The sequence below is a fragment of the Onthophagus taurus genome, chromosome 1 (assembly GCF_036711975.1).
Source record: "Onthophagus taurus isolate NC chromosome 1, IU_Otau_3.0, whole genome shotgun sequence".
Lineage (NCBI taxonomy): Eukaryota > Metazoa > Arthropoda > Insecta > Coleoptera > Scarabaeidae > Onthophagus > Onthophagus taurus.
In genome coordinates this window covers 3,795,670-3,820,564 of record NC_091966.1, presented here as the reverse complement: position 1 = coordinate 3,820,564, position 24,895 = coordinate 3,795,670, and the positions used below count along the sequence as shown (strand labels likewise).

At 32.5% G+C, this 24,895-nt stretch overlaps 3 protein-coding genes across 4 annotated transcripts in view; 1 reads left to right on the top strand and 2 right to left on the bottom strand.

The window, feature by feature from the left end:
• Positions 1–6,384, top strand: part of LOC111426754 (Transient receptor potential cation channel A1) — a 45,934-nt gene extending 39,550 nt beyond the window's left edge. Inside the window, exons 14-17 of one of the 2 annotated variants that reach the window (XM_071194613.1) lie at positions 5,272–5,431; positions 5,545–5,595; positions 5,763–5,890; positions 5,950–6,384. In XM_071194613.1, the coding sequence (XP_071050714.1) occupies positions 5,272–5,431; positions 5,545–5,595; positions 5,763–5,890; positions 5,950–6,099 (489 nt within the window). In that variant the 3' untranslated portion in view covers positions 6,100–6,384. The remainder of the gene's footprint in view (positions 1–5,271; positions 5,432–5,544; positions 5,596–5,762; positions 5,891–5,949) is intronic. The other variant, XM_071194616.1, reaches the window with a different exon arrangement.
• Positions 6,385–10,432: 4,048 nt separating this feature from the next.
• On the bottom strand, positions 10,433–11,686 carry LOC111426745 (aurora kinase C-like). The gene is made up of 2 exons (XM_023061423.2): positions 11,098–11,686; positions 10,433–11,048 (listed from the first exon to the last, which is right to left on the bottom strand). The coding sequence occupies exons 1-2, from the start codon at positions 11,639–11,641 to the stop codon at positions 10,513–10,515; spliced, it is 1,080 nt and encodes a 359-aa protein (XP_022917191.1). The 5' UTR covers positions 11,642–11,686; the 3' UTR covers positions 10,433–10,512.
• A 905-nt stretch (positions 11,687–12,591) lies between these two features.
• Positions 12,592–24,895, bottom strand: part of LOC111426782 (small wing phospholipase C gamma 1) — a 36,653-nt gene continuing 24,349 nt past the window's right edge. The window contains exons 10-15 of the mRNA XM_023061476.2: positions 19,879–19,950; positions 19,619–19,828; positions 18,773–19,565; positions 18,083–18,222; positions 13,044–13,151; positions 12,592–12,988 (exon numbers count right to left, since the gene is read on the bottom strand). Of these exons, the coding sequence (XP_022917244.1) occupies positions 12,968–12,988; positions 13,044–13,151; positions 18,083–18,222; positions 18,773–19,565; positions 19,619–19,828; positions 19,879–19,950 (1,344 nt within the window). The 3' untranslated portion in view covers positions 12,592–12,967. The remainder of the gene's footprint in view (positions 12,989–13,043; positions 13,152–18,082; positions 18,223–18,772; positions 19,566–19,618; positions 19,829–19,878; positions 19,951–24,895) is intronic.

Genomic DNA, 24,895 nt, shown 5'->3' with positions numbered 1-24,895 from the left:
GTTAATTAGTTATAGTAAAATCTCGATATAATTGATTAATATGGGGAAGGGCCAAAAGTCCGTTATATGAATAATTTTAATTCATAGAAATTCGAACTGCTATCCACATCGTTGCGTTCTGTAACAATAAGCGCTGCACAACAATCTAACGCTGATTAATAACTACAACTAGAGCTAACACTAGTATCAGAACTAACACTAGACCTAGAACTAGAAACATTTGGATTTAGCCGGGCGTCTCGTAAGACGGCTAAGCCCGAATGTTTCTAGTTCTAGTGTTGATTGTAATGATCTAATACTAACACTATCACTAGAACCAACACTAGTCCAGGAACTAGAATCATTCGTTTTTAGCTGTCTTAAGACGGCTAAACCCAAATGATTTTAGTTCTAGCTCTAGTGTTAAACAATGAAGTAGAATCATTCGGGTTTAGCCGTACGTCTCTTAAGACGGCTAAACCCGAATGATTCTAGTTCCAGGTATAGTGATACTGTTAGTATTAGAACACTAGAACCAACACTTCAGAATGATTCTAGTTCTAGAATGATTCTAGTGTTGGTCTTAATGATACTGTTAGTATTAGAAGACTAGAACCAACACTAGACCTAGAACTAGAATCATTCCGGTTTAGCCGTACGTCTCTTAAGACGGCTAAACCCGAATGATTGTAGTTCTAGGTCTAGTGTTGGTTCTCGTGATCTAATACCAACACTATCTCGAGATGATGAACCTTTTGAACTGCACGTATCAAAATTTTCAAAACTCGTAGTAAACAATATGCTGGCATGTCACATATAAAAATTTTAATAAATATTTAGTATTTTCAAACACTGTAAAAAAAAAGATTATTTTTTGCGGTTTATGTTATACATATATTAATAATAGTTATTTACGTAACCAGTTATGAAAAGACTAATTTTGTTTAACGAACGTAAAGTTCGTAAAGTAAGTAATTTTATCTAATTCTTTTGAAAAAGCAATTTTTATTCAAAACTTGATTATGTAAAATTGACATGTAAAATTTAATTTTTAGCTTTGTTCGTTGGGACTGCACTACTTGCACTCACTTGCACTATGCAGTTTAGTGCAGATGTTGTGTGTTCGTTGGGGATAGTGCAGTTTAGTGCAGTTGCACTCATACTGTTCGTTGGGCCAGGTGCAGTGCAATTTAGTGCAGCCGGTGCAAGTTAGTGCAGATTTTGTTGTACCTGCTTTCGATTAAGTTCAATAAGTGCAGTGTAACTAAAATGGCGGAATATTTGAAAACGTGTTTTGTAATAATTAATATTAATATTAAATATTAAGAAATAAAACCTTATAATAATTAATATTTGTTGTATTAGAGAACACAGTATATTCAATCCCAGTAGAGGCAGTAGAAAACTACCCCTACTTTTTTGGAATAATTTAAAAACTACCCTGTCGATTTTGGCGGCATTAAATACACTTATAGTACAGGGTGTCCCAATTTCGATGTCCGCATAGGCTATCTCCGAAACTAAAAGAGATAGAAAAAAAGTAGCTTACATGTCATGATCTCGTTTTTCGAGAAAATGCTAATTCCGAAAACTCCGAACAGCTATCGTCTTTTGTTTTCGCCCTATCGGCAAAAACTGAAAATTTTGCAAAAACGACAATCGCGAATATCTCACTTATTATCAAAGATGGAGTATTATAAATAAAACATTATATGGGCAACTTTTTACGAAGAATTCAGTGGCGTAGGTAGAATTTTTTTCCCATCTTTTATTTTCGAGATTTTAGACATAACTTTATTTTTTTAAATGGAAACCATAGTTGGCTATGACTTAAAATAATTTGTTGTTTTCTTCTGATAACAAATATATATAGTTTGTGTGGTAGGCTCAATGTGCTGCCTTAATATATTGAGATATTTCCCTGAGTTTAAGTTTTTATGGTAGATACTATATGCCAAAATTCTATTATCTAAAAGGGCGCACCATACATTAAACCCCAATCTTCTTTGAACACTCAGAGACTTCATCGGTCCAGATAAAATTTTGAACAAACAGCAGATTATTTAATTTTTTTAAATATCATCTACAAAATTCTAATGTTCGATTGACATCTCCGGCACGTAAATAATGAGTTAGCCCCGCTTTGTATGGTTTATACTTATTTTTCTTTCATATTCGGGAGCAGCGGCTTTTGGGTCAGACGTCTTGTTGCAATTTCTCTTGCAGGTCATTTTGGTATGTTTTTGTATGTGGTTTGGGAAAGGACCAAATATCTATTAAATTTTCTGCTAATCGGCTGAAGGTTTTTTCGTGCGGTTGTCCTTTCTGGATATCTTGTGAAATAAAATTCCGCGGCTAACGTCGCATTCTTATCTGATAACATATAGCATTCCATCATGTTACATTTTTCATAATTTTCGAAATTCATTGTAAAGTTTTATTCAGTTTTGTTATACTTTGACACTTAACATGCTGGTGCATCGTACCAGCACATAATGCCAGAGTTGTTATCGAATTTTTAAATACAAACTTTGGTAATTATTTGATACATTATGTTCCATCATAGTATGTATGGTTATCACCATAGCAACATTAACTTTTAAATACATACATTAGTTTTAGACAGAACAAAATGAATTTTTGTTAATTATTCAATAACCATAAGAAATATACCCCACAAACTATATATATTTGTTATCAGAAGAAAATAACAAATTATTTTAAGTCATAGCCAACTATGGTTTCCATTTAAAAAAATAAAGTTACGTCTAAAATCTCGAAAATAAATGATGGGAAAAAAATTCTACCTACGCCACTGAATTCTTCGTAAAAAGTTGCCCATATAATGTTTTATTTATAATACTCCATCTTTGATAATAAGTAAGATATTCGCGATTGTCGTTTTTGTAAAATTTTCAGTTTTTGCCGATAGGGCGAAAACAAAAGACGATAGCTGTACGGAGTTTTCGGCATTAGCATTTCCTCGAAAAACTAGATCATGACATGTAAGCTACTTTTTTTCTATCTCTTTTAGTTTCGGAGATAGCCTATGCGGACATCGAAATTGGGACACCCTGTACATTTAAAAATATTGTGTTTTTTTTTCATTTAGGAGTGGCTGGTGTTAACTACCCTCACCACCCCAAATTTTTTTTTGCAAGTACTGCTTATCAATTTTGGTGCAATTTAGCATGTGATTTCTTTATACGTTAAGTAGTACTTTTGAAAGAACTAATAAGGGTTAGTAGTTTGGTATAGAAAATATATTTCGCTAATAATTGAAAAAAAATAATAATAATAATTGATGAATACTAAAAAAACGCTACTAAAAAAACATTCTGCGATAATTTCATTTTCCACGAGTATTTCGCTGACAATCTCCTGTTCGTCCATTTCAAATATTATACACTTTTTTTATAAAAATCTGTTCGTTGGGACCACGGTTTATACACTTTTCTGACCTGCACTAAGTTGACATGACATTGCACTGACTTACACTTCATTGCACTATGACGTCATACGAGTGCCATGTCGTGCAGAGGAGTGCAGTCCCAACGAACAAAGCTATAGATAATCTAGGGACTTTAAAAATGCCATCGCTAGATTTTTTATGTCACCAAAACTGTCAGGTAATCTGTCCCAAACATTCGAAATTTCCTGTTCGTAGTTACACTCTTTTTCATTATTTAGACGATTCCGCTTCAAATTTTTAAGCTTCACTCTTAATTCAACGAATATACGACTCCAAACACTATATTGAAATTCTACCAGTTCCATTTCTAAATTTTCAATTTCCAACCATTGAAAATCATTTAAATCCCAAGTATTGTAAATAACTAAACCCGGATGTTTAATTATTTTAAGAGTCTCTTTCATGCTTCTAAATTGGTTGATCTTTCGCTGAGCTGTTCAGATAATGAATTTATTATATTCTGGTAAAAAAGTATACAGTCCGTTACATTAGTGGTCTTCTCAAAATACTTTTTTAGCCGAGAAAAATATTCGTAAGTTTTAGATTCAATATCTCGTTTAAAAATTTTAAGTTTACTTTCGAAAGATTTGATGTATCCAAACATAACGTCAATACTTTTGCCAAACCTTGCAATTTTAAGTTTAGTTCATTCATATGTACAGACAAATCCGTAAAAACATCAAATTACTGACCCACTTATCATCATTAATCTGGGGAAAGTTTGCCAGGTCTTTAATCCTAAGAAATACTGTAATTTCGTCAAAACATTCCACAAATCGCTCAAGAACTTTACCTCGACTCAGCCATCTGACATTATTAAACATTAGTAATCCATTGTAGGTTGAGTCGACTTCTTGCAAAAGTGCAGAAAATTTTCTTCAAATATTTCTTCATATAAAAAAATTTTTTTTTTATATTCCATGTTCTGCTTACTATCATTTCATTACGCAAAATACAAAATGCTCTGTTGTTTCTGTTGATAATCCCGTACATCTCGGTCCATATATCTTGGAAAGATCGGCTACTGGTACTTCCGCACATGTTATCAACCAATTTTACTTTTTTATTTTTCTGATTTTCCATTACGCGGCTGGTAAAAGAAAAAAATTACGAAAGATGTATGTTTCTAGTTGCCAAATTAGCTAACCTAATTATTAAACCTAATTAGCTAATTATAAATTGAATTATGGAATTTCTTGTTTCAGTGGATGTGTGTCATTCAAAATCAATTCGCGTGTCACCTCTGACACACGTGTCATAGGTTCGCCATCACTGTTCTAGAACTAGAATCATTCTGGTTTAGCCATCTTAAAACACGTACGGCTAAACCCGAATGATTTTAGTTCTAGGTCTAGTGTTGGTTCTAGTGATCTAACACTAACACTATCACTAGAACCAACACTAGAGTATATTCGAAACATTCTATATCTAGGTTTAGTGTTAGTTCTAGTTTTACTTCAATGACAAATATTTAATGAATAGAACAACAATCTAACGCTGAATAACAACTGAAACAATAACTAATACTAGCATTAGAACTAACACTAGCCCTAGAACTAGATACACTCGGGTTTAGCCGCACGTCTCTTAAGATGGCTAAACCCAAATGTTTCTAGTTCTAGGTCTAGTGTTAGTTGTACTTTTAGTTCAATAAAAATATACAGCAATTTAGCACTAAATAACAATTAAAATTAGAACTAGCGTCTTTGATTTATACATTGCATAGACAACTCATTATATCGAGGTTTTACTATACTTAATAGCTTTTTTGATACAATTTGATACAACATTTTAAAATTAAAATATTGTTGTTGTTATAGGTGATTTTACACAGTGAATTAGAACGAAAATTACCAAGATTTTTATTGGAGAAGGTCGATAAGTGCGAAATAATCGAGTACCCAAACGACATCAAATGCAAATTGGGAATTTTAGATTCGATTTTAAGAAAATGGTTTGGAAATCCTTTCTCAGACGATGGTCAGTTGATTTAATTATTTTTCTAAAAGATGCATGGCACATATATTATCTTAATTTTATTATTTGCCATCCGCTTTCGTACATCGGTTAGTTTAGAATAGTTTAATTTGCAGGAAAAGCGAAAAGGCACGGCACCTATTTCAGGCCGAGGTGGCGCACTGCTGGTAGGAAAAAGTTATTAATCAATGTTTATTTTTGTCTCTAAAATTGTTTTGTGCTGCTTTAAAAAAGTTCACAAAAAAGGCTTTGTATTATACTTACTCTTATTGTCAGAGTTTTTTTTATTAAATCAAATAAACTTAATTTAAAAGAAGAAATTATTTAATTTTAGGTTTGGATATGGTTATTGAAAGTGGCGAAGACTACGTAATCGGAGAAATAGAAAAAACCAAAAAGAAATTAAAAGATATCACTTCAATTTTAGAGACGCAACAACAATTTTTAAGGCTAATAGTTCAAGTAAGTATTAATTATCAAACGATTAAAACTCCGATTCTATTTTTTTAATTTTATTTTAGAAAATGGAAATTAAAACGGAAGCTGATGATGTCGATGAGGGTGTTTCACCGAACGATTTAAACCCGCTACAAGGAAACTCGAATAAATGGCAATCGCCGAGGATAAGGAAAAAATTAAGATCTGCGATGAGTTTTACGAGTAAAAATTAACTTTCGTTTTATGTTGAATAGATAAGTTTTTCTAAAAATTTTTCACAAAAACTAAACTAACCTCAAAAAAAGATCTTTTAAATGTTTTAATGCTTACGTGTAAAAGTAGATGATTTTTGTCTAAAATAAATAATAAAAAGAAATTAAAAAAAAATGTTAAATGTTGTCTAAAAAATTACAAAACTGTATTTGTGATTAGAAGCACCTTGGATGTGATATAAAAGAAAATTATGTTATAAAAATATTTAAGGAAATATATGTTTGTATGTTACAAGTAAAAAATTTGTTTTATTGAATTAATTGGTATTTGATTAATTGTAGACTTGACCTTACTTCTCCTCAATGTGTTAAAACTTCATTAAAGGTAACAAGGTCTATTTCAGGACCGTAAACGCACCATGTTTTCCACACAAATTAATTCACAAAGCAACGTGGACATCGCCTTGGCGAAAAGATAAACCACCTACTAGTTGACAAAAGAGCTGCAACAAGTATTTGAGAAGTCAAGGCAAAAAGAGGCCCATCTTGTGAATCGGATCACTTCTTAGTGCAAGAAAATTTTGCTTGTACACAAAAGCGAGGAAACCTAAGGCAAGAGAAAAGACCCAGAAAAACTTAAGGATGTCCAGACACGCTCCTTGTTCGCCACTGACACAACAAGAAAACTAAAAAGTGGAAGTGATACTGACACACCGACTGTAGAAGGTCATTTGACCAAAATAAAAGTAAATAGCTAAACAAGTACTGGGATACCAAACTCACAAGAGGAAAGAATCTTGGTGCGATAACGACTATAAAGGAGCCGTGAATGAGAGAAATAAGATGCACAGGAGATACATACAGGAGCATACAGGGGAGAGAAAACAACGGTTTGAGGAAGCAAGACGCAGGAAGGACAAATTCTGCAAAGAATAATCAACTCCTCGAAATTGAAGAGAACTTTAAACAGCAAAACACAAGGCATTACTACAAATTCATCAAATTCAAGATATTGATTCAGGAAAAAAGAAAGAGACATGACCTAGATGGCTTTAGATGACTCTAAAGCCTATACTCTGCAAGCGCACCTATACATCTTAATAAGCTACAGTATATATATGACAGAAGAAACGTTACCTAATGACTGGAAAAGAAGCCTATCATATGTCGAATACACCAAAAGAGTGATAAAATAAAGTGTGACAACTTACATCTTGAACCGCAGTATACATTTTCGCAGAAAAGATTATTGCGGACAATCAAGCGGGCTTAGTACCATAGACCAATTATTTGTCGTAAAGTACATCGTAGCAAAGGCATGGGAATTTGACGTGGATGTACACCAAATATTCGTAGACTACATATGTCAAGGGTATGACTACATAACTAGGGAAAAGCTATCCTCATTTTAACACAACTCGAAGTACCAGAGAAACTGGTAAAATTAACTAAAGTGACCATGACACACACGGACAAGCTAACCGACTCCATAGAAATTGAACAGGGCCTGAAACAGGGAGACGGGTTAGCCCTTACACTCCTTAACTTATGCTTAGAAAATATACACCGCTTTTTTCTGTAGCTTAAAAATGGTTTCCATTTCACTAGAAGTTGCCCATGCTATTATTCCATATACTATGAAAATAAGCGAAATAAATGTTTCTCGCATCAATGTAAGGCACGTTCATTATTACAATTTTTAGGCAATATAATGATTTAGCAAGTTTTCTTTTTAGATTAGTGATATGATCACTCCAAGAGAGAGTTTCTGAAAATGTGATCCCCAGAAAATTCATAGTCTGATTGGTCATATTATTATCCCGTTTACTGAAGAATGTAAGTATCTTTTTTATCTGGATTTAACTTCAAATTATTTGCCCTGAACCAATCTTGCGCTTTCTCTAGTCTTGAGACTGTTTTCTGTTTCAGTTTTTAGATCTAGTTATAAAAGACGTATCATCAGCATCTAGAGACATTGAAAGTGTATCCTCATTTAGAGCCATATCATTAATGTATGTCAAAAACAAAGCTGGCCCAACCACAGAACTTTGAGGAACAACAAGAGCAATTTCCTTCCATGTCAATACTAATCGTCTCCAGTGTACTTGTTGTTTTCTGTTCTGCAGATACGATGTAATTAGTTTTAAAGCCGTAGAGTTTATACCGTAATTGTCTAATTTTCTTATTGTCATGACTGACAGTATCAAACGTTTTACTTAGATCACAGAATGCAATCTGGGTATATTCGCGCTGATGCAATCCTTTTCTTATTTCTTCTAAAACTTCAAGAATTGCATTTATTGTCGATCTCGCGGGTTGATACCCATGTTGATACTTATTTAGTAAATTATTTTTGCATAGCTACTGCATCAATTTATTGCATATTGCCACATCATGCATTTTGTAGATAGCCGGCAATATTGATAGAGGTTTGTACTTACTGGGATCATTGATATTCCCTTTTTTCTTGAAAGGCACAACTTTCGCACACTTTAATTCACATGGAAAAATGCCATCTTGCAGACTCTTAGTTCTTTATAAGTTTGTATGAAGTTCTTTTCCTTAGTTACTTCAATAACGGTACGCAAAGCATCCAGATGATTTTTTGCTACTTTTTAGTGTTCCAGTTTAGGTGAAGGTTATTTATTGGTCTTTTTGTTGTGATGTCTGGGAAAGCACCATCATTTATTATTAGCATCTCATTAGTAGATCTTGAAAAGCAGTATAACACAACTGTACATTCATAGTCTGATCATATATCACCGACCAATCACACTCCTTAGCTTCGTCTTAAAATTGTTTATTATTTTCTTATTAAGTTTCTTATGTTTGATTAATTATAGAGATTAGTCAACAAATCGTCCCAGATAACAAGAAACGCCGCACGACATAAACATTCTAAGCAGGTCACTGAAGACTGTCAAGGAAGTATACACGAATCTTATGCGCAAAGCAAGGAACGTCGGGCTAGAAATTAACACAGACAAAACAAACGTCAAGGTGCAAAAAAAAGAACAAAACATCATACAAGGAGCATTATGATGGACGGAGACAATGTAGAAGAAGTAAAGCAGCAAATATCTAAAATGGAGGCGAAGAGACCGAAAAAAGGAGAAGAATCATCATAAGAAATAAAGCATACTTCGCCATGAACCATAATATAGTTCATATAATAAAAATATAAATATATTATATTTTGATCAAAGGATCTCCGAAATACTCGTTTATACAAAACGATAATCAGGTTAATCGTCAGCTACGGATATCGTGGAAACAGGATTGCCCCTGAATCCCTGTAACTTAAGTGGTCTCTTACCTCTCTCAAGAAGTAGAAAGACAATAACATCTAGCTTTCTGAAGCAAGGAGGACGCTTTAAAGTGGCAAATCCACCACTAGACTAGGAAGCTGTGGACAATTACTTTTGAAATCAAATGAACAAAGAAACAGCGATGCAGAAACGCTGAACAAATCCTTTATTGACGAGTCTTCGGCTTCAGAAATAACCTTAAGAAAGATTGAATGTCTGAGAATACGTGGGATTTAATTAGTCGTAGAAAGGAGATCAAAACACGACTAAATATTAGTAAAAGAAAGCAGCTAAAAACTCAAGCATTGACAGAGTACACGACCACCGACCATCTAATAAAGAAAAGTGGTGAGAAGTAATAACAAGGACATAAAGCAGAGTTTGCTGCAGCAAGAAGGTGTCGAACAAATTATAGGTGTTCATTAAACAGTGCATAAACACACAATGAAGATTTGTGGAAGAAAACAAACCAACAAAAGGAAATGGCGTTTGATTAGCCACACGCAGAGGATGCCTCATGAATCACTTGACTGGAACTACCAATGAGCAGGAAGACGAGGATGTCCAAGAACGACGTAGAAGAGAACTGTTGAGGCAGAAGCAATGGAAGCCAGAAAACGCTGCTCTATGCTGCACAAGGAGCGAGAAGAGTAAGTATAAATTAACATTAATCCCATAATATAACACAATGTATCAAAGTTACTAAAAAGAAGGATAAAATAAACAGATATTATAAATTAAAGATTTATTTTTTGTGTACTAAATCGCATCCATCTAAAATTCTACAATCACGTTGATCTATTAGAATGAACCCAAATTTTGCTAATTTTAATTTAAATATTTAACTAAATAATGTGTAAAATCAGTTAAAACTTTCCAGTCTAATGTTTCATACAAAACGTTCAAGAACAAATCACAAATGAAATAATCAAGTACATATCATCCAAAAAAAACATTGTATTTGTTTAATAATAGTTAAAAAATATGTCCTAATTGTTCTAAATAATTACTGTTAAGTAGATGTATAAATAAGAAAAATGATAGATGATATGAACAAAAAATTACGACAATAAAATAATTAAAATATCACTTAATACAATGAATTGTTTAATAAATATCAGAAAATTCATTCGTCTTGTTTGGAATTAGCTATCACCCAAGGATGCATCAAAACATTATCTATATCCAGTCTCCTTGCAGGATTAACAACCATTAAATTTTTAATTAAATCAACAGCCCCATCAGAAACAAATTGAGGAATTGTATACATAGCCTTACTAATTTTTTTATAAGTATCATCATATGTTCTAGATTCAAAAGGGGGTCTACCCACTAAAAATTCATAACATAAAACCCCCAAACACCACATATCAACTTTTTCTGTATAAGCTTTCCCTTGGACCATCTCCGGCGATAAATAATCCAAAGTTCCACAAACAGTCGTTCTTCTAGAAGCAGGTGCATGAACCGACCACCCAAAATCAGCAATTTTTATTTCTCCATTTCGCCCTAATAATAAATTTTCTGGTTTAATATCACGGTGGATTACTTTTTTTGAATGACAATATTGAAGAGCTCTTGCAATTTGAGCTATATAAGTTGCAGCTCGAGATTCTGTAAATCTTTTATTTTCCGAATTTCTTAATGCCATAAAAATTGTACCTAAAAAGAATGTGTTTAAAATAAATGTTGTTTTTGTTGACTTATTTACCTTTACTAGCATACTCTAAAATAAGGTAAATTCTAGCTTCATCATAAAAATACCCGTACATTCTTAAAATATTTGGATGTCTTAAATGAGTTTGGATCTCGACTTCCCTTCGTACTTGATGAACCGTATTTGAACTTAAAATACCGTCTTTAAACATAACTTTAAGAGCGATTACATATTTTGATTGTTTCTCTCTTGCTAAATAAACGTTTCCAAATCTTCCTTTACCCAGTGGTTTACCTATCTCGAAATCTTCTAACTTCCATAATCGACCCGTCGATTTTTGCTCTTCAGAGGAAGATTGTTTATCTTCGCAGGTGTTATTTGTTGATTCTTTTAATGCTTCTTGTGGTCCGTTGGTTTTTTCGGAACACGTGTTATTAAATTTATCTTCACCGTCTTCAATTATTTTTGCGTTTTCTTTATCGTTATCTTCAACAGCAACGTATGAGACGGGAGTATGAGATTTTTTTTGGGATTGTTTTACCGCTTTAGACATATTTTCAGCACCGATTTGTCGAAGTGCTACTCGCTCTTTCTCCATTTAAATTTTAAAACTTTTAACCGTTTCTCAACTCTATTTATATGTTAGTTTGACAAGCAGGTGTTGCAACATTAACAGTTTAAATTTCCCTAAAAATTAATAAATTTATAACTAATTTAAAAGTAAATAATCTTAATTATTGAATTGATCAATTATCTTTGGCAATTTTCCATCAAAAATAATAAACATTTTCTATTAAATATTAATTAATAAATGTTACGTCAATTTTGACAATTAAACTTAACCTCAAAACTTAAATTTATATCTAACCTAAAAATGGGGTTTCTTACAAAATTACCAAATTTATCAAGAACATGCATATTTTTACGTTTCCTCCCCAAACAACAACCGCAATACATGTTTAAATCACCTCAAATAATTCAACGCAAAACGATTACATCGAGATTTGTTGCAAAAGATACCGCAAATACTTTCAGGATACATGATAATATTCCAGCACATTATGAGTTAATTTATCGAATTAAATTGGCTAAATACATATTCTGGGCACAAGTAGCTTCTACAATTATCGTCGGAATTGTAATGATTAGTGTGTTATATAATGAAACCCCACAAAATATTAACACACATGATTGGAGCCAAGAAGTTCGTTTACATTTAAACAATGAAGAAATAATTTATCTTTCAGCCATTCTAGGAATTTGTGTTATTCTTAACTTTTTTGTTGCTAAACTCCCTGTGCGGGTGTATTACTACAAGAGAAATAAACAATACATTGCTGTTCGTTATGGAAATATTTTGAATAAAATAAAGAAAATGCATTTTCAAAGGAATGATGTTGTTAAATTACCTGAAAGTGGTTTTCTTCCTTGGAAAGGTGATTGGTATCACATTAGGAATCAAACTAATGTGATATTATTTGAAACTTCATTTAGAGCACCTTCAGATCAAAGTATTTTATTGGGATATCAAAATGATGATGAAGATGATTAATGTGTAATTGTTTATTATATTTATTGTTTAATAAATCAAAAATCTTTTGAAACATACATTTTTTATTCATTACATTGAACAACGTCAATACATTTAAATAGTTTTTTCTTTAGACTAACAAATCCACTTTTTAAGGCTTCAACAAGTTTTAAATTGTTTTACACTTCCCAACAGAACATCCTTTATAAAATATACATTTTCCAATTGTAATTAAAATTCTCCTACAAAATATCTTATGATTGATTAAGTTCACAGTTTGATATCCAAGCTCAAGATATGTCATTAAACGCAGAGATATGTTTATTAGAAATCTAAATTCCATCAAAATAGTTAGATTTTTATAATTTTTCGTTTAGTTTTGAATAGTTATTGTCAGTGTCTTGTAATGGATCTCTAAAATAATGAGAATTTGATTATTTTTTGATTAAGATTATTTTGAAAATCTTACATTTCTGTTAGTAATACTAATATGAATGAAGAGAGAAGCCAATTCTAAGTCTTCACTGTAAGCATTTTTAAGCCATACACTTCTATATCCGGTTCTTATACATTTAATCTAGAAAAAAAAGAGAATTAATAATAAATTATTATTTATATGTATGAGTTAAAGGTATAGAATATGGATTATTAACGTTTTATGGAAGGGGTGATCTAGAGACAAAGTTCAGGAAGTTCAAGGCTTAATTCGGGTTGTAGAGCCATCAAGATAATTTGTTTCTACACACAAACTAAAACTTGGTATAACACAACCGTTGAAAAAAACCAAAGGGAAAAATCAGAGTGACAGTCTCATATGGAAGCAGTAAATCTACAGATGTTGTACCTGCGCCTTATTCTGCAATTATCGATAGAGGCGACATAAGGCGGATCTCTAATACCGCTGATAGACGACGTACATATTAACCCTTTGTGTCCCAAGAAGTCAAAAATTTTGAAACTCTGTGACAGAATTAAAACGCTATCAAAATACACTCAGTAAAGGCCTTTGCAATCAATTTTAGCAAAATATGCAATCCTTATGCATATGCGGTCCTTGAGAGTACCGTCAAGCATTAAAATATATTTTAGTGACGTTGCAGTATACAAAAATTGTTATTGCTAATATAAAAATAATACATTTCTTATTACGTTAGAAAATAAGTAACGCTTGCTTTAGCTAAATCACATTACGACATGCAGCAAAAAATTGCACGCAGTACATTTTGAGTGGGGTCTTTGGCAGAACAATTTTCAAAACTTCCTCTTTCTTTTGAACTTGCGCTACGGCAATTTCGTGGCCACAGTAAATTTGAATATTTATTTATCAGACCTGTAGCTACAGAACGACGAAAATCTGATAGAATATTGAGAAAAAACATATTGCGCAAAAACTAACATTTTCGCATAATCTAAATGTCAAAAAAGAAGCTAAATTAAAAATTCCTGGAAGCCGTATTTATTGAAATTAAGGAATGAGACTTATTTTAAATTAAAGCTCAAAGCTTTCTTTTTAAAATAGTGTATAATAATTGTTGGGTTGGATTGGAAAAATATTGTTGAAACAAACCTTACATTTTCGTACAACCTAAAAGTGTTAAAAAAGAAGCTAAATTAAAAATTCCTGGAAGCCATATTTATTGAAATTAAGGAATGTGACTTATTTTAAATTAAAGCTCAAAGCTTTCTCTTTAGAATGATATATAATAATCGTCGGGTTGGATTGGAAAAATATTGAGAAAAAAAATGTTGAAACAAAACTGACATTTTCGTACAACCTTAAAGTATTAAAAAAGATGCTAATTTAAAAATTCCTGGAAGCCGTATTTATTGAAATTAAGGAATGGGACTTATTTTAAATTGAAGCTCGAAGCTTTCTCTTTAAAATGATATATAATAATAATTGGGTTGGATCGGAAAAATATTGAAAAAAAAAATGTTGAAATAAAACTTTCATTTTCGTATATCCTAAAAGTGTTAAAAAAGAAGCTAAATTAAAAATTTCTGGCAACCGTATTTATTGAAATTAAAGAATGAGACTTGTTCTAAATTAAAGTTCAAAGCTTTGTCTTTAAAATGATGTATAATAATTGTTGGGTTGGATTGCAAAAAAATATTGAGAAAAAAAATGTTGAAATAAAACTTACATTTTCGTATAACCTAAAAGTGCTAAAAAGAAGCTAAATTAAAAATTGCTGGAAGCTGTATTTATTGAAATTAAGGAATGAGACTTATTTTAAATTAAAGCTCAAAGCTTTCTTTTTAAAATAATGTATAATAATTGTTGGGTTGGATTGGAAAAATATTGAGAAAAAAAATGTTGAAATAAAACTTACATTTTCCTACAACCTAAAAGTGTTAAAAAAGATGCTAATTTAAAAATTCCTGGAAGCCGTATTTATTGAAATTAAGGAATGAGACTTATTTTAAATTGAGGCTCAAAGCTTTCTCTTTAAAATGATGTATAATAATTTTTGGGTTGGATTGGAAAAATATTGAGAAAAAAAATGTTGAAACAAACCTTACATTTTCGTACAACCTAAAAGTATTCAAAAAGATGCTAATTTAAAAATTCCTGGAAGCCGTATTTATTGGAATTAAGGAATGAGACTTGTTCTAAATTAAAGTTCAAAGCTTTGTCTTTAAAATGATGTATAATAATTGTTGGGTTGGATTGCAAAAAAATATTGAGAAAAAAAATGTTGAAATAAAACTTACATTTTCGTATAACCTAAAAGTGTTAAAAAAGAAGCTAAATTAAAAATTGCTGGAAGCTGTATTTATTGAAATTAAGGAATGAGACTTGTTCTAAATTAAAGTTCAAAGCTTTGTCTTTAAAATGATGTATAATAATTGTTGGGTTGGATTGCAAAAAAATATTGAGAAAAAAAATGTTGAAATAAAACTTACATTTTCGTATAACCTAAAAGTGCTAAAAAGAAGCTAAATTAAAAATTGCTGGAAGCTGTATTTATTGAAATTAAGGAATGAGACTTATTCTAAATTAAAGCTCAAAGCTTTCTCTTTAAAATAATGTATAATAATTGTTGGGTTGGATTGGAAAAATATTGAGAAAAAAAATGTTGAAACAAACCTTACATTTTCGTATAACCAAAAAATGTCAAAAAAGGTGCTAATTTAAAAATTCCTGGAAGCCGTATTTATTGAAATTAAGGAATAAGACTTATTTTAAATTAAAGCTCAATGCTTTCTTTTTAAAATGATCTGTAATAATCACACCTAATAACCATTTATCAAGGAGATACCTTTTTGAACAACAAAATTCACCAACGCCACTTTTCACTAAACTTCTAAACCTCACATCTGGACGAATAAGTTTAAATATACCTAAAAACCCTACAGTGCGGATTGCGTCATTTTTTATACAGATTCTTTCTTGTATAGTAAAAGTACCAACAGCTCTAAATACGCCGAAGAGATGACTACTGTTAAAAATGAGTGTTTAAAACTACCGGTACTTTAAAGTACCGTCGAGACACAAAGAGTTAAACCGCCTGAGGAAGTACAGTTTTCTGCGTGTTGGATATCTATAAGCATTTAATGGTAGATATAGAGTGTCAACAATTACAAACAATTTCAACTCATCGACGTTCCTACAAGATGAAACGACTTGCTTTTGGAATTAAAACAGCCCCTAACGAATTCCAAAAATTTATCGACAGCCATATTATCGATGGGAACGAACGGCACATCGTGTTCGCCAGCAGATCTCTCATAGCAGCTAAAAAAAATTATTCCCAGTTGGACAAAGAAGCCACCGCCATTAATTGGGGATTTTGCATACATCTGTGGACGAAAATTCACATTGATTACAGACAACAAATAGTTGACTCATATTTTTGGGAAAAGCCGACGCTCGCCAACAGTCACGGTTTCGTGCCTCATCCGCTATTCCATGTTCTTCAATGGATTGACTATGAAATCCAAGATTGGAAATCAGAATGTTACGCAAATACCGACTATTTATCGCGAGCACCTTTACCAATTAATAAGGACACCACTGATGAAGACCATGAAGTTTTCAATGTTGTAATCAATCACTTATCCGAAAAATCCGTTACGTTTGACACAATACGGGAAGCTACGGCTTCAGATCCAGAACTCTTCTCATTAAAGGTAGAATTAGAAAATGGAAAAAACACTAGTACCGAAGTCAAACTCCAAAGTTCGGTCTTTGAGAAACTTCAGTCTGCTCACCAAAATATAGACGAAACACTCAGAAAAATATAGATAAAGATATTGAAGATCTCGTAAAATTATGTCAACCATGTGCGGGTATCAAAAACAACCCAAATAAAGTACGGTTACATAAATGGGATACTCCAGAAGAAGTATGGCAAAGAGTGCATATGGATTATGCAGGTCCTTTTCAAGGACACTTCTTTTTTATCATGGTAAATGCTAAGTCGAAATGGCCAGAAATAATAAGTACAAAAATAGCTCGAACTACAGTATCAACCCTGTACATCATGAAGGAGATCGTCAGCAGAACAGGTTTACCACATTTTAACATTTTAGTTTCTGATAGTGCGACAATTTTTAAATCACAAGAATCCCTGAATTTCTGCAATAAAAATGGTATTCGTCAGAATTTCATTGCATCAGGACATCTAGCTACAAACGGTCAAGCAGAAAGATATATAAGGCAACTTTAAAAAAAGCAATGTCGTACGAGTCTAAAAGTATTAACGGGAAGCTTTACGAGATTTTGTTAAGATACCGGATCAGACCAAACCCTTGCAGAATTATTTATGAAGAGAAATTTAAGAACTAGATTGGATTTGTTACGGTATCGAGATCCTATTAAAAACAACGCTGTCCAACCAGTCCTAAGCAAAGAGTTACGCCTGGGAGAGAGAGAATCTAGAAATTATTCTGCATCAACCTTATGGAAACCAGGAACAATAGTTGAAAAACTAGGGAAATTGCATTACTTAGTAGAATTAGATGATAGGTATGTAATCAAACGTCGTATAGACCAGATTCAAAGATCTTAAGTAGAGAAAAAGGTCTTAATTATTAATGATAATATGCCATCTCCGACTTCAATTTTAATGAAACACAACAATCTATGACAAAACCAACAGAAAACTTGAACAGCAGCATATGCATGGTATATCCAAAAACTCTAGATAAACTAGACAACGACAATCAGTAGTAAGAATGAATTTGTAAAATTATAATTATTGCATATTAAACCATTTTATGTTGTTTATTACGCTTGAAACAATTATTACGTATTATTGCGCAAACGCGTTAAGGGTTGCACCACCGCTAAGAGCTCGTGACAGTGGTCACGTAGACCAACCTCAGAATAGTCTCACAAGAGCTCGATTATAGATCATTTATTTGTAGTAAAGTATTATAAATTTTCTACCGTGTTCTATTATTTGCGCATATCCCGAACTTACACAAACACAAAACCTTTTAAAAAAAACTTTTATAAAACGTTAATACCCAAATTCTATCAGCAATATACATAATTCTTACTGGATAAGTTGCTTGTCCTATAAAATTTGGTTCTCCAAACATATCTTCATCTTGTACCACAAATCTTAAAAGAGCATAATCAGGATTTAACACGTCGAATTCACATATTTCGTTCCATTTAGGATTGAATCCATTATCAGCTGTAAATAAATTATTAATTCACAAATTCGATTGTAAAATCTAATAATATTTTCGGCTGATTGCAAGCAGTTGAAAATATTACAATGGGGCCGTTACCCTCAATCGAATAGAAAGACTGTCTTTCAAAAAATCGATAAATTATGTAAAAATAGATTAATTGGTAACATTTTCAGATCCTAAAATTATTTAATTTTTGGAATAATTAATATTAAAATTCAAAATCCCCTCAATAAAAGCTTTGGTGACGTTTACGAGGTTTCAAGAAGACACAAACGTGCATCGTTCGGATCTCTTCTTCTAGCACATAAGATTCTCGTGGCATCTCGCTCATACACCTTTTATTGATTTTTATTTCAACCAACCGCGTGCGAAACGACGGTGACGTCTCCAAAGTTTTTTCAAATCTTCATTATTTTTTTTTTTGAAAAACTAAAGCCGTTTGAAAAATAAAAAATTATACAAATCCGCAATTTTGCTAAACTATCAAATAAGCCAATAAAAAAATGTGTAACGGCCCCATTAATAAAATAAAAATGTAATAAAACGTACAAATAGTTTTAGTTTTTAATTTAATTCCACTATCAAATTCAGCCCCAATAATTTCAACTTCAACAAATGGACTGGCGATTCCCTTTTTCGATTTGCAAAAGTGTCTACCTCCAATAATCCTAATCGATACGGTAATTGGTTCAACATCGACCAAAGTGTTCGCATCGTGCGGATCGAAATCTTCGCGGAACATAAATTCCGGTCTTAAAAGATACCCGCAATTCCCATTATCCCGAAATTTAGCCTGGTTAAGCTGCATCGGTTTGTCGCCCGTTTGATAATTTAATGCAACCATTTGGGAACCAGAGTTCCATAAAGGAATCGGATTATAATTCGAAGAATCGATTCGTTGTCCTTTTGGATAAACCCTCGAAAATTGTACTTGATGGTACCTAAGGAAGAATTTATTCTCTTGTTGGCAAATTAATTTCTCAGCTTTATTTTCTGGAAAGGAAGACATCTTATTGAAGATTAAGTCTTTTTTCGCTCGTTCTAATACGAATGGAGCGGAGCGGCAATAAACTATTAAATTTGAGATTTCTTGTGCGATTCCATAAGAACGTTCCATTTCTCTGTGTTGATTTTGAAGGGCGCAAGCGCTTTGCGTTGCCTTTTTTATATCGGTAACCCATTCTAAAGCTTCCTCCCTCGATTTTAACGCGACGTTGAACGGGGTACAAGAAGTCGATGTTATTATCCTTAAAATCCATTCGAAACCGAAATTTTGGGCGTTTGTTAATTCTACTATTGCACCGTTTAAATCTAAATGACCTTGAAGTGGGTTTTCACTCGACTAAAAAAATTAATTGAGTTGAATTAAATTTTTGCGCAAGTTAAGATCGTTACTTTATCATCTCCCGCATCTTGAGGATCCATTGCTTCAATTTTAACGACGTAATTCGCCGGGAAATAATGTTGTTTTTTTCCACCGTAATCACCCATAAGCCAACCTTCGCTTCCGTTTGATTGAGTTACGTTTGTAATGATGGCATGTTTACAAAAGGATAATTCATCCGGGCGACGAGCTTTATAATCGTAAAGAGCTTTAACAGTGACCTAAATAACAAAAATTTTTTTTAAGAGGATACTAATTTGTTTTAATTTACCTTTGATGGAGATATTGCGCTAGGATCCATGTATGAAGGAGTACTATTGTAACCATTTGCATCTTCATTTTCCTAAATTACAGAAATAATAAAAATGAGTTATAAAATTTTTTTTATTTTGTAAAGAATACAAAAAGCAGTAAAAACTTAAAACTGTAATAGTATTTAAGATAACGATTGTAAAAGGTTTTTGAACTCTTTGTTTCGCCCTAACTCACCTGACGGAATCGAGGCGAGATAAATTGAATTGTGTACACGTGGTGGGTTTCGAGCGTAAGTAAAAAAAGAAAAATAACACGAGGAGGAGGTAACTAGAAGGTACCATTAAAGAGAAAAAAAAGAGGTACAAAACTATCTCGGTCACGGTCTCGGGGCAGGAGTCATTGCCTTTCTGGTTACCGGCTTAGGAGGGAAGAACGAACAACAACAAAAAAAGGAAAGAAAAAAACTCGAAGGGACACAATGAACCGACTCGGTGAATCAAAAAATCTAAAAACCTTTTTACAGGTGGAATAAAATACAGAGTTGTATTTAAAAATATTGGGTTGTAACTATTTAATATTATTGAATAAGTTTTGATTAATTATAACAATATGATTTATAAAAAATGTTAACACAGATAATATTTATGATAATTATGAAACGATTTTTCTTCCCTGAAACCTAAAAATGGACAAGAAGCAGTCAATAAAAAGTTGACCTATTTGAAAAATCCCATCACGTTAATAAAAACGAGAAAGGTGAAGTAAATTGAAAACTTCATTCGGAATGACTACCTAAAAAAGATACTGATTTGATCTAATAAAGCTAATTAACGCCTCATTCAGATTACGTTATATAACATCTTGAAAATAAGGAAGTGATTATGATGCTAAAATAACACCTATAGAAAAAAGTTGCAAATCAAGCTATAACTTTAGACGCAAAGCTGCGATGGAAGCTGCATGTAAAAAAGAAAAATTAAGAGCTGGAGTGTATAATACAGAAAATACAGAAAAATATACTGGTTGATTGGTAGTATATAATAAAATTTTGCTGTATAAACAAATACTTAGACCAGCCTGAATTTACGGAGTATAAGGGGCTTTACCAAACAAAGCAATAAAACAATTATACAAAGATTCCAAAATACAGTATTGAAGAATTGAAACAGTGAGCTATTTCGAGAATTGGAAGTAAAAAAAGTGAATGAAATTATCACAAATTCTGCTAGAGAACATGAAATGAGACTTTATCATCAATATTAAAATCCTGGACAATTCACAGCTAGTGAGAAGACTCAACAGTCTTAAATCTTTTGAGTTGGTTTATCAAAGTGTCGATAAAAAAAATTCTACATAACATAATGTTAATTCAAATAATGTCGGTTGTCAGAGTCCGTTATCAGTTTTTCAAAATTAAAGCTCCCTAATTTTTTAAGAGCGATTTAATTGAATTACAAATTAAAGAGAAACAAAAATAAGCTCTGCGGGGTGACGGGGGTTCCGTCCAATCGGAACAGATGGTGCGTCCTAGAAAGGACGTCGCGCCTTATTTCTTTATGTAGGTAAGATAAAGACGCGACGTACTGTCTGGGACGCACCATCTGTTCCGATTGGACGGAACCCTCCTCCCCCCGCATAGCTTATTATTTAGTTATTGGATGTTGTAGTTGTATCTGATGTTTCAGTTGTTGCTGGAAGTGGTGTGTTTTGTAAGTCTAGATTTTTTAACTTCTGTCGTAAACCCTTTTAGTATTCCTTTAGAGATTTCTCTAATTTTGAATATCGTTAGTTTGCTAGTCACTTGTCTGCAATTCCGTTTAACATTATTTATTCTTTAGACATAGATGCTAAGGTTGACTTTTTCAATGATGCGCTTTTGCAGTTGTTCAATGTGTTTGCGCCAATCAAAACCGTTAAAATTACCAAACCAAGAACACCTTGGCTTACTGACAATGTCAAACTTTTGCAGAGGCTTAGGACGGTCACTGGATGTGCTATAAAGAGCTGCGTAATTTTACAACATTAGCGTTGCGTAATAAAAAGAAGGCGTACTTTGAGCAGTTGAGTCGAAATTCTGGTTCTAGTGCTCTATGGAAAACGCTTAAAAGACTCAATGTTGTTCCCAACAAGATTATGGGGGTTCCCGCTCATCTAGGAGACGCTGATTTAATAGACAGAATTCTACTAATAACCTGAATCCTTCCTTTCAATTAACTGGTGTGGATGAGGATACGATCATGCGATTATTAACGGAAATTAAGTGAGTAAGTCTTGTGGCGCGCACGGTATCAGTATAAATATGTTAAAGTTGGTTGTTCCTCAGCTTCTGCGCCACATTACACATATTGTAAATAAGTGTATTTGAGCAAACTACTTTCCTAATGCTTGGAAATCGGCGCTAGTGCTCCCCTTACGCAAAATAAATTCGTCAAATGAGTACAAAGATTTGCGTCCCATCAGTATATTGCCGACCGTCAGCAACGTGTTGGAGAAAATCGTTAATTTTCAGCTAAGGCAGTACCTTAATGTAAATAACATTCTTCCTGATTGTTAATCTGGGTTTGTGTCAGGTCGCATCTGCTCTACTGCTTTGTTGAAGATAACTGTTGATATCATTTGTGCTAAATATATCAATAAGTGTACTGCACTTGTACTTCTTGATTTTAGTAAAGCTTTTGATATGGTCCATCACGACATTTTATTATCTATTTTATACCATATTAGCTGTGATGTTTCGTTTGTGAAATTTATATGTACATACTTAGAAAATCTTGCTGCTGGAGAAGGGTGTGCCGCAGGGCTCTATATTGGGGCCGTTATTATTTTGTATTTATTCCGAAATTTATAAATTTCTGTAATATTCATAATGCGAACGATACGCAATTATACTTAAGCTTTGAACGGGAAGAGTTAGATGACGCTTTGGTTAAGATCAATAATGATCTCGAAAGTTTATTTTGTTATGCTCGAATGCACTCCTTGAAATTGAATCCTGATAAAAGCTTAGTGATACTTTTTGGGAACGACAAAAAAAATCGAATTGCTGAGCGAATCGCTGTATATAACTGTTGGTGGATCGCGCATACCGGTTACCTCGTCAGCGAGGAATTTGGGACTTTTTATCGATAACAGTTTTAGGTATCGCGCTCATATTTCGAAAAAAATTGGAGCTGCTTTTTGTAATCTGAAGTTGCTTTACCCTTATGTCTCCATTTTCAGTGTGAAGCTTAAAACTGTGCTGAAAAAATAAAATATGCCCCGCATTAATAACACATCGGTTTACCACCAGTTCAAATTTTTCGTCAAATAGTTTTGGAGAAAAAAAATCGCAAAGTAGATAAAGTTGCTGGCACTCTTAAAAATCCTACTTAACTCGCGATAAAAGAAAAAGCGCGGAGCCGAAAATTTCCAAATTAACATGTGATACGCAGAAATGTTCATTGATTACAATAAATTTTACCGCATTTTTTTCCATCGAGCGGTTACGAAGATATAGATATCTCTAAAGTGAGGAGCTGACGATGTAAGTAAATGGTGACAGAACATTGAGGATTTGCTGACTATACCATACTTCAAGAGCAATATAATTTAAGATTAATTCCCAATGTTGTGGTCTTATAACGATACCTAAGAATTTTTAATCACTTAAACGTTTTGTGATGTAGTTATAATTACCTTTCAAATTTAAAATTAGATCGAGAAGAACACTGTTTGACTTGCCGTCCTAAAATAAGAACTAGGACACAACTTAAAAGTTTTAACAACTGACATCAATTTCAACACCATTTATTACTGTCAGCTTTTGTCAAAACATCTACTTGGACATCAGTAAATTAGCAATTTTCACGAGTATTTTGGAAAGCTGCTTTCTTGTGTACGATTTTTTAATCATTGGAAATATTGATGAAACGTTTCCTTACCAGTTTGACGAAGTGGCACTGTACATGATCTTGTTGAACATTGCGAATCATATTAAGGTAGAATAATTAATAAATTATTAATTACTTGTTACATTTTATTGAAAAATTAAATTTAATAATAAATTAATAACTAAATTTTATTAGTTATTGTACCGTTCTTGGTAACGTAGCACCACAGAGCCAAGTCAAATATTTAATGCTGTGAGATAATTAGTCAAGATGTTAAATATAATAATAACATGTAAGAAAGCATCAAAGTTAGATATTACAAAATTCTTGATTTTATTTTATTTGTAATTTGAATTTTCTTCTACTTCTAATACAACAGTCCTCTGTGGACTTTGGCTTGCTTCAAGATATGTTGCGATCTATCAGATGCAGTACTCTTCTACTTAGTTACATACACTACGCGTTTTAACGTCCTTCCATCGTTTCTTTGATCTTTCTCTAGCTCTCTGTCGCTGTGGTATCTATTCTACTATTCTGTTCACTCACTTTTCACACAAATGTTCTTGTCATGCTATTCTTTGTCTTTTTATGTGTATGTACTGAGTCTGTATCATCCATAATCTGGTCCAATTCGTAATGTATTCTTATTTTTCACATTCTAGCATAATCTTGTATCGATCCATATATTTTGTGCAAGATCCGTTTTTCAAAGATTTTAATTTGTTTTCACCTCCTGTTATATGGACAATACTTCGCATCTATATGTTGTTTTTGGTTTTATAATAGTGAGGTAGATCCTGCGTTATGTTTGTCTGAGTATTTTACTCATCATTAGGGTTTGTAGGGACAACATAATAACGTTTACTCTGGATCCCAAATATATGAAGGTGTTGAGGAGGTCTCTTCTTCGGGATCTTGTTGACTTTTAAAACTTCTTTGGGAGTTGAGTAAATTTTGCCCTTAGTTCTCATTTGGTACAACTTTCTGCGTAATGGCATCGTGTTGTAGAAATTTCGCATACTAAGCTCTCATATGGCAGCTTTTAAACCATATTTAATATTTATATATTTTTTTTATTTATTTTATTAAAGACTTAAGTTATACCTTGCTTCCTATAAATACAGGTTAAGAGTACAAGGAAGCATTATATCATCCGATGCTATA